At 42.5% G+C, this 10,447-nt stretch overlaps 1 protein-coding gene across 1 annotated transcript; it reads left to right on the forward strand.

The window, feature by feature from the left end:
* Window positions 1–1,141: 1,141 nt before the first annotated feature.
* Window positions 1,142–8,724, forward strand: LOC118424791 (GTP-binding protein 10-like). The gene is made up of 10 exons (XM_035833568.1): window positions 1,142–1,304; window positions 2,149–2,342; window positions 3,123–3,214; window positions 3,742–3,886; window positions 5,433–5,506; window positions 5,707–5,759; window positions 6,140–6,247; window positions 6,796–6,873; window positions 7,157–7,280; window positions 7,859–8,724. Exons 1-10 carry the CDS (start codon window positions 1,260–1,262, stop codon window positions 8,095–8,097), a joined length of 1,152 nt encoding a protein of 383 aa, XP_035689461.1. The 5' UTR covers window positions 1,142–1,259; the 3' UTR covers window positions 8,098–8,724.
* Window positions 8,725–10,447: the final 1,723 nt, after the last annotated feature.

A 10,447-nucleotide genomic window follows, 5' to 3' on the forward strand; every position in this document is an offset into this window, starting at 1 on the left:
TTTGTGTACTTGCCCGATAGGACAAGTGAACTTTAGAAAACTTGTCTAAGCCTGACTGGTTGTGCGAAAGAAAAATCCAATATCCTCTACGAGTTGCCATTTGTAAAGGGGTATCTCCAGGAAATTTGCTAGTTGGACAGAAAAAAATTCACCCTGTCCGTCCGAATTGTCTTAACTTTATAACATACAATTGAGGGAAGTGTATTTTCAAAAGTTTTAGATGGCACATTAACAAGAAATTTAACAACATGGGCTCCAAACAAATGAGTTGAACGGAAAAAAAAGCTGGAGACAGCCCTTTGTTAAACTCATTTTGGGTACTCTTCCCTCTCAATAATGAGAAGGAAGTAATGATTAGTAAAAGCAATGCATTACCAATGCAAATGTATATCCTTGTGGTAGATTTCCGCTTTTTTGTAGGGCATTCAAATGTACATTGAAGAAATAAGTATGTTACATGTATGATACTGGAGCGTAATAAAGACGATTGTCGGGAATTGGTCACTTTCATAAGGCTTTCCTTTCTTCTTCTTCTTTCATTTTGAGGCTACCAACTTCAACTTGATGAAGACCTATGTAGCCTATATTACAAATTTTTCACTTGAGTGAAGTGAGGAAAGTCGTGTAAAGAGGGCACAACATCGGTGACACGGCGGGGTTCGAACTCAGGACCTAATGGACCTGAGTCAAACGTGCTGCCGATTGCACCACGTGGTCCCACACTTCTTAGACCATGATAAGACTTTTTCTTTCATAGGCCATGTTGATTTGATTATAATATATGGATGACATCCTCAGGAAATCTAAAAAACTGATGTGAGCGTGCAAATAAAAGAAAAGTTGCCTCCATTATGAAATCAAGAGTATAGTACATTTGTATACTGAACGATAGATTCTTCATTTTTGATCTTTCACGTCATCTTTGTCTTTGCATGCAATGCCCTATGACATTAGTAACACTTTTTCGTTTTCTGATATTTTAGTTTTGCTATCCATGGCATACATTTGTTTGTTTTTTTAAGCAGCTTTTTACGATATAGAGTATGGTTGAAAAATCTTTTTTTTAATCTTTGAAACAGGCGAAAATGGATGTTTCATCATTACAAAGTACATATAGTTGACTTGCATTGGCCCACAGCCGCTAAGGTTTCTGGGTAACCAAGATGGCGGCGTCCATGTGATAGAAATTCGACGTCTGGTTATTTTTGCGGGATTTCTACAGTTTTTACGGACAGAAAGCAGGCGATGCAGTAACAGTCATGGTGTTCCTGACGAGGATACTCTTTCGCGCCCCCACAGCACGGGTAGGTATCGGGTCTGTGTTCTCGTGTGGATGGGGGAGGGGGGCGTTAAATTTAGCAAATTTTGTTTGTAAAATATTTCTTTTTTCCTTCCTTTTAGTGCCCTCAATCATGGGTATGATTTTTATGGCACATATTTTCCAAACTACATGTATGTTTCATCATGTTACAGTTAATCTTGATGACGCTATCTTGAGCTCATCCACTAAACTATGAGAAAACACAATATATATATATATTTCTTAGTGAAAGTCTTAACTCTAATACTAGTACTAGTTATTTCAGCACAAAAAATGGGAAAGAACGTGTAAAAACTAGTTTATGTCGCGACTTATACCTTTATATAAGCACAAAATCATGTATAGGCCGTTCAAAGAACGGCCGCTCACGAGCAAATAATGCAGCATATTAATTTCACTCCATCCCTCTCCATACAATAGAGAGGTGTTGCACAGGCAAAAATACAAAAGTAACAGTCTCCTTTCTCAGCACTGGAACACCAGACTGAGTGCTGAAGTGGTCGTCCGCACTGGAAGTACTGTTAAGTCCAGTGCTTACCTCGCTATTTTTACATATTTGCATTGCACGGGGATTTAGCCTGGCATTATACAATAACATGTAGCTCCCATGTCCCTTCAGTATGGTAGAGTATGTGCTTATTATATGGCTGTGCAGGCAGCCCTCAAAATTTAAACAAAAAGCTGCAAGACACATTGTCTAGCCAGGAATTGAACACTTTCAAGACCTCTCGATCTCATGTCCACTAGCCTATTTACTCAGCCATTCTGACACAATACATGTATGCACATCTGAAAAGTTTTTAAAAAAATTTTCTCTCCCATCACAGAAGCGCGGCTTCGTCGACAAGCTGCGCGTGTATGTCCGAGGGGGCAGCGGTGGAATGGGGCTTCCCAAGTACAATGGCAGGGGCGGCGACGGAGGTCATGTGATCTTCGTTGCCAAGGAGGATATGACCTTGAAACAGGTCATAGATTCGACCCCCAACAAGAGGTTCATCGCTGGTATTGGCGCCAATGCTTCGTAAGTGTACAATTACTATTAGTATGTTATGCTAATTTATGTAATGACATGATAGTGCTATTCTGGCAGGGTTGTAGCCAGCACCCGCCCGTCCTTGTAATTTTGCAGCTGGGTACGGAAAATTACCCATTCCGTTCTCTGTGATGGACAAAATCAATATGTAAAACTGTTTCCCTTGTGAAATTCACCCAAACAGATGCCATCGAACGGCTTAGTTTACCAGCAAAATTTATCCGTCAAAATGCAGGAAATAGCATTTTAGAGGGTCTATATTTCAAATTTCTTGGGGGAGCATGCCCCCTGATCCCTCTAGGAACGTCGCGCATTTGGTGTGATGTCTTGCGCCTTGGGTACTCAATTAGATTCAAAATGGAGAGGACAGAAAATGATTTCAGGCTGGCTACAACCCTGTATTCTGGTAAAGGCTGTCTTCAGGACCGTCCCTTACCCCAGGACGGAAATTTGCTTTCAAAAAGTCTTATTGATGAATTTGTTGTAGGCTTGTAGTGACAGATTCAACAAGGAAAATTTACAACATGGGCTACCAAACAATTATTTAGTGGAACGGAAAAAAATGAGAGCTGGAGACAGCCCTGATGCAACTAAGTATATATGAAATTATACTACATTCTCCTACTTTAGTTTACAAGTCGCTGATACAAATCTAAGCAAGAATATGGATATGGAAATTAATGATTGTTTATTTGGACTTGTGGTAAAAACAATGCACCAGTGCTATCAATGAAATTTTTTGTGTAACAGATTTTTCTTGTTTTGTAGGAGACGAGCCATTCAGGGGGACAAGGGGCACAACCTGACAGTGGAGGTTCCGACTGGTATTACTCTACTCACCGACACAAAACAGGTTATCGGTAAGGGTTATAGTTCCATATTTTCTTCATGTTGTTGTATTGAAGTTCTTTTAGGGGATATAACCTCTGTAACGTTTGGTAGAGGCCGGTAAATTGGAAATAAAAAGAATACTGGAAATCGGATACTGATGAGGTAGAATACCAGTCTAAATTCAAAAGAAAAAGATGTTAAAGAACAAAAATAAAGACTTTTTTGCCTGGTATACTGTCCTCTGTTTACCATCATACCATAATTTGTTCAACTTCAGCCTTTCTGTCTACTTTTAGGCTTTACAATCAAGGCAACTGTTTCCCTCAACTTTTTTTCTTCTTCACACACTCGCCTAGACGATACCATCCATACAAACATCCATACATTCATTAATCAAATCAATAAACCACCTAGTCTGCATAACACAAACTCTGCTGTTGGGGGCTGTAACTGGCCCCTCCCTGCAGTAGGCCATTGGATGTTTGGCGGGCTGCTATAAGCGAGATTTAATCAGGCTATAAACCACCTAATTAAAAAGATTCCTGTATGTCCCCAGCTACCCTGAACCAGCCGGGTGACCAGGCGACGGTTGCTAAGGGCGGGGCGGGCGGGGCTCACTGGTCCGACTTCCACCCCAAGAAGGGACAGATCCGCAGTGTCACCCTGGAGCTCAAACTCATCTCTGACATAGGACTGGTGGGGTGAGTATTTATTAAATATAATTTACTGTAAATGCAGAAATGTTCGCGGTGGTTTCATGTTCACCGTTTTTGCGATGGCTGCTTCACTGCGAATACAATTCTCTTGCACAATGTTTACATGCTAACCATCAATGCTGACCCTTGTACCGATCATTGTGCTGAGTCTGCCGACCATTGTTTTTTTTATTTATTTATTAATCTTTCAGGGTAGTCCCTACAGTTTTGATAAAACTGATTTCCAAGGGAGCCCAAATGAACATAATGGACATAAACATAAAGATAACGATAATCATATAACATAAAACGTGACTAAATCAAAATATGGATAATAACTTAAATGCGATTAGCCCAAATAATAACAACTCAAAGTCGTTAATTACTAAACTCATCACAACAATAATCATATGAATAGAACATAACAGTACATAAATAAACGAAATCAAGCTAATTTTCAAACCAGATTCGAGGTCGTTGGTCAGAGGTCAGATTGTAAAGCTCGCTTGAATGAATTCAGAGTGGTTTGTGAAGTTGTTGTTGGATTAAGGGAATTGTAGATAGAAACCGCTCTGAAAGCAAACGTTCGTTGGCCTGTTCGAGATGTGTACTTTGGTCTGTGTAACTGTTGAGCCTGTCTGGTGTTATAACTGTGTATTTGATTGTGCTAACCATCAGTGCTGGCATTGTATCGACCATTGCGCCAACCATTGTGCCCACCATTGTGCCCACCATTGTGCCAACCATTGTGCCAACCAGTACTGACCGTTGCGCCAACCATTGTGCTGACCAGTAATGACCATTGTGCCAACCATTGTGCCAACCATTGCGCCGACCATTGCAGACCATTGTGCCAACCATTGTGCCGACCAGTAATGACCATTGTACCAACCATTGCACTGACCATTGCAGACCATTGTGCCAACCATTGCGCTGACCATTGCACCAACCATTGTGCCGACCATTGCGCCGACCATTGTACCAACCATTGCACCGACCATTGCGCCGACCATTGCGCCAACCATTGCGCTGACCATTGCGCCGACCATTGTGCCGACCATTGCGCCAACCATTGTGCCGACCATTGCGCCGACCATTGTGCCGACCATTGCGCCAACCATTGTGCCGACCATTGCGCCGACCATTGCGCCGACCATTGTGCCGACCATTGAATCGACCATTGCGCCGACCATTGCGCCGACCATTGCGCCGACCATTGCGCCAACCATTGTGCCAACCATTGCGCCGACCATTGTGCCAACCGGTGCAGACCATTGCGCCGACCATTGCGCCGACCATTGCGCCGACCATTGCGCCGACCGGTGCAGACCATTGCGCCGACCATTGCGCCAACCATCAGTGCTAGCGTTGTGCTGACCATTGCGCCAACCATTGTGGTGGAAGTGAATAGGCATATAAAAGTGACATTTGAATTCTGGGCAAGTAAAAAATTCATTCGGGCAAGTAAAATTTTTTATGCGCTTGCCCGAAAGGACAAGTGAATTTTAGAAAACTTGTTCAACCCTGTTTTCAGTTTCTTTTGTGTTTCCAGGTTCCCCAATGCTGGCAAGTCCACCCTGCTGAAGGCAGTTTCCTCAGCAGACCCTAAGATAGCAGACTACCCTTGTAAGTGTTCTGGTCTGGTTCTGGTGTTCTTACAGCTACATGTATAAGTCTTTTTTTGGCGGATGATGTACAGTAGAAGCTGCTTAATTGCATGACTTAATTGCATGTCTTATCATGGCAAGAAATTTTTTTGAGCCTGCCTTTTGAAAAATGCATTGTATTGTCTTTTTCCATAACTTGACATTGTTGACTTCCTGCAGTCACCACCATGAGGCCACAGATCGGTATCATTCAGTACCAGGATCTGAGAAGGGTGAGAATATATCTTTGCTGTGTATATAATATTATTAATAGTACTGTTGACTCATTCCTCAGCTAACCGACATCTTTTGTGACACTGTCATCCCTCAGTTAGTCATCTGGAGCTGCATAATCATTGAAAGTGCGTAAAACTCATTCGGCATGGACAAAAAGACAAATTCTACACAGTAAAGGGTTTGAAGTGAAGAAATTTTTGGTGATTGGCAAGATTTTGACGCTTATGGCATAATGAGTAATTCGAGGAGGTGGAAGTCCCTTATGTTGTCAATCCAACGTGAAGGTAGATTTTGTCCTTCCATGGTTTCTTCAATTCTTTCTTTCCCACTTCAATGATAAAATACATTGATGCTACATTTTGAAATTCCTTCCCAGGTGTCCCTTGCAGATCTGCCAGGGCTGATAGAGGGCGCTCATCACAATGCAGGGATGGGGCACCACTTCCTCAGGCACGTGGAGAGAACCAAGCTGCTGCTGTTCATGGTAGGGAATTATAGCAGTTACACAGTACATAAGCCAGTTTAAGCAAGGAGCTTTCATTGCTACGAACATACATGTACTGTAGGAACAAAGGAAAGTAATTTGTTCTCTCTCCTTCAATTGAAAGCTCCTTGCTTAAAAGCTGCTGCTGTTCATGGTACGGATCATAGGGGGCGCCGCTGCAAAGCACTGTAGATACGCCGGTTTAAGCAAGAAGCTTTCATCGCTATTGTTATTGGGTGGGTGGTAGAGCTGATGAGGAGCTTACAATACCTGGGCTGAATTACAAGGGTCTGGAGCAACTGCCATTCGGCGCTAACTCTGGTTACCTCAGTACGACTGTCGCAAGGGTCTGGAGCGGTTGCTATTTGGCGCTGACTCAGGCGACTAGAGCTAGTGGAATTTCCCTGATACATTGAACCTGCAAAAACTGTACATAGCGCCTGTCACCTTCTTTCTATTTCTTTTAAGGGCAAAGCTTGAGGGATTTGCATGAACCTTTACATACCAACTCAACCACCCTAACCACAAACCTCTGTACCACCTCTCAGGTTGACGTCCATGGGTTTATCCTGTCCATGAAGCACCCTCACAGGACAGCATTCGAAACTGTGGCTCTGCTCATGAAGGTAATGCAAATCAGGGTTCTAACGAGTGCATTTTAGCATAATGTGCCACCCCTCTATAATTTGCAAAAACCTTGCAAAGCAAGGACAATTTGCGCTAATTTTCATTTTTTAATGGTTATCTTACTGTGAAAATGCTTCTTTTAACATGCTGAAACACACATTTTTACTTTCGAAAGTAGTGTTATAATGCCCAGTTTCCAATCAACCGTTAATTATGCACCAAAGGGTTGTTTTCCACTAACAACAGTTTAATTGCTCATTGCTGTTTTGTTTTTTCCCACAGGAGTTGGAATTGTACAAGACCGACCTTGTCGACAAGCCTGCCGTGTTGGCAATCAACAAGATGGACATCGAAGGTGCAGGGGACAAGGCGGAGGAGCTGTTAGACAAACTTGACAACTTTGAAGGTCTGTTGTAATTAAGATCTTATCTATCTCTTATTAAAGTGTTGGGGTCCCACAGAATGAATGGATGGATGGATTGATGGATCAATGGATGGATGAATGAATGAATGAATGAATGAATGAATGAATTTACTGTGGTTAGGAGGTCTTCATATGGACCAATATTTTGCTTGACTCGATATTGTACTTCGGTGTTAGAGATGCCATTTCTTATTGTGGTCCCTAGAATCTTTCGGAAGCATTTCATGTATGTGGTCTCTTCTTTTCTGCAGTTTTGTTGCTATGGTCCTGTTTTGTTGTTAGACACTATGTTCATGGGAAAGGCACTTAACATCACTTTACTCACCCCACCAAGGTGTGAAAATGGGTAGTCCGACTTCAGTTTTGGGAGGTAAAGGCAGGGAAGGAGGGGGATGGGCTTGCCTTACAATACTGTGCCCTAGACGCATGTACAGTGGACAACAACCCACTGCACCTAGTCTCAAAGAGGCGATGGGACTATGACCTTTTTGTTTGTATTTTTTTTTACATTAACTAATATTCATGACAAAACACATTCTGATTTCCCTCTTCATCTCCAGATGCAGTGAGGGAGCTTCCCAAAGACATGAGGCCAAGAAGACAAGTACAATTCGACGACATCTTCCAGATTTCTGCCAAAGAGAAACAAGGACTGGACGAAATGAAGGGAAAAATCAGAGAAATACTGGATGAAAAGTTGGAAGAAGAACAGAAAGAAGAGAAACAGCAGAGGATACGAAGACTACAGAAGGAGGCATCGTTCGGGAGAACTGTAGAAAAGACAGCGGATATTGTCTAAGACATGGAGAAAGGAAGTCGAAGTGTGGCGTAACTACAGGGTGCTTGGCCCAGAAGCCAGAGGTCCTGGGTTCAAACCCTGTCATGCTAACAACCATGTGCTCTTGGGAAAGGTACTTAAGAGGACTTTCCTCATTCCACCCAGGTGTAAAAATGGATACCTGACTTTGGTTGGGGAAGTAAAAGGCAGTGGAAGGAAAGGGATGGGCTCCGCCTTCCAATACTATGCCCTATAAACAAAGGGCAAAACAGCCTACCATGCATGCCCCTACGGCTTTGAAATGGCTATGGGACTACGACATAAGAGTTTTTTTTACACAACAAGTTTTTCTCACCTACTGACATTTCGATGAAATGAAGCTTCTGACTGGAGTTTTGCTTCTCGCCGCTACATGTAGCCGATGTAGGTGGCGCTTTTGCAGCGATAACACTACGTTTGGGATAGTGCAGAAAACTTAAATGCATTTACAGTAGTCAGGCACCATTTAATTTTCCACCAGACGGCCGTCACTGACGGACCAAAACTGGATTTGTGTGATATGATTGGACTATGATTCATGATGCTTAAATATGATGTAAAAGAAATACACAAAACACAAAATAAAACTTACAATTCATTCTTTGTCAATGTCAGTCGACATTAAGCGATCTTTCGGTACTTGGTCTCAACAGCACTTGCATTATCTAATGAGATGGAGTAACCTCTACCAGGCTGCACATGTCACTGGAAAGTACAGTTGAAGACTTGTAGGTACAGTAGTCGACATGTGTTACCAACTATTGTAAATGCAGAAAAGTTTGCGGTGGTTCTGTTTTTGCGGTGGCAACTTCACCGCAAACTTAAAACCACTGCGAACATTTCCGCATTTCCATGGCAGTAAGAGACTACCTTGCATAGTGCTACCGCGAACAATCCTTTTCCCGCTACTGCGAAATTAGATCCCTGCGAACTTAAATGCATTTAAAGTAAACTTTTTGCTAGCTTACTCCTCTGGGAATACTGTAAATGCTGAAACGTTTGCGGTGGTTTTATATTCGTGGCTTTTGCGGTGACCAATTCACCGCAAACTTAAAATCACCATGAACATTTTTCCATTACAGTATGTGGCTACAGTCTATCGTGCTACCACGAAATTGAAGTCACTGCAAACACTCCATTTTCCCGCTAACGCGAAAGTAAATCCCCGCGAACTTAAATGCATTTAGGGTATTATCTGTTTATTTTGGGCAATTTCTGCTGTTTTGCCATTAAAAGAATGGAGCCTGATAGAGGCTAGAAAGGGGGTATAAGCCACATCATTGCATACCACACCAGGTTTATCTAATATTTAAGTGCAACTTGCAGAAGAGTGGAATAATATATGATTAAGTCACAGTCATTTCGATGCGGGGGGGGGGGGGTTATGACGGCTGTCACTTGAAACGTCCGGAAGTAAATATCTGAATCTTTTCCAATTGTAGAGACCGAATTGTTTGTAAGTATTGATAAACTGAGTAGCCTCCATAAAACTTTATTTTCCGCAAGTGTCCATTTCTGATCCAGGTGCAGATGAAATTAGTATTTTTTTTCAATCTACCAGTCAAAAAATGGAGCAGCTGTGAGCAAACAAAAACTTCAAAGAAAGAAACATTTCTCCAGTTGGTAATTAGGACAGGGACAGTAATTTTGCTCTGTCGGAAAAAATGCAGAAACAGATCAAAGGTTTGACGACAAAATGCTGAATATTATAAGCTAATTCCACTCAGGCTGGATAAACACATTCTCCTGTACAAATGACCACATTCTCAGGCCTGCCAGAGTTGGCGCTAACGTCTGGCCCGAGCGGACATCACTGTGGTACAGGTACTGTGGTATAGTCTGTACAGGATTGAGGATATTTGTTGGTCTTTAGAGTTTGGGTGATAGTCGTTCTGGTGGTGGCTATTGAGGAACAGATTTCGTGAATACCATCGGACCATTTGAGAATCGAGTATTTTCACTATGGCTGTAAAATGGGTGGCGAGGTTCTATCTAGTGTTGGTTGTAGTACGTTTGGTAGTGCCGTGTGTAGAGGCAGGGGACTGGCAACACTGTCAGAATGTATCACCGCTGAGATGTAGTGTTGGGGACAGCCGTAATGGTGGATCAAAGTACCGGTATGACATTGCCGGCTATGAGTCCAGGTGGAACAGAGACCAGTATGTTTATGGTTACGGAGGGCCTTTTAAGTACAACCGCATGTACCCATCCTTCAAGTCCTGTTACGACTGTGCAAATAACGGAAGTGTGTCAGGTAGCTCTGTCACTGGTGAAGTCCAGAGCGTCACTTTAAGTCCCTCCCAACAGGACGTCACCTTACTTGTCATAGCCG

This window comes from Branchiostoma floridae, chromosome 10 (assembly GCF_000003815.2).
Source record: "Branchiostoma floridae strain S238N-H82 chromosome 10, Bfl_VNyyK, whole genome shotgun sequence".
In the NCBI taxonomy this organism is placed as follows: domain Eukaryota; kingdom Metazoa; phylum Chordata; class Leptocardii; order Amphioxiformes; family Branchiostomatidae; genus Branchiostoma; species Branchiostoma floridae.

Coding starts and splice junctions, on each gene's coding strand:
- LOC118424791 (XM_035833568.1), top strand. CDS start 1,260: ATGGTGTTCCTGACGAGGATACTCTTTCGCGCCCCCACAGCACGG. Junction 3,887..5,432: donor TCTGACATAGGACTGGTGGG/GTGAGTATTTAT, acceptor TTGTGTTTCCAG/GTTCCCCAATGCTGGCAAGT. Junction 6,874..7,156: donor CTGTGGCTCTGCTCATGAAG/GTAATGCAAATC, acceptor TTTTTCCCACAG/GAGTTGGAATTGTACAAGAC.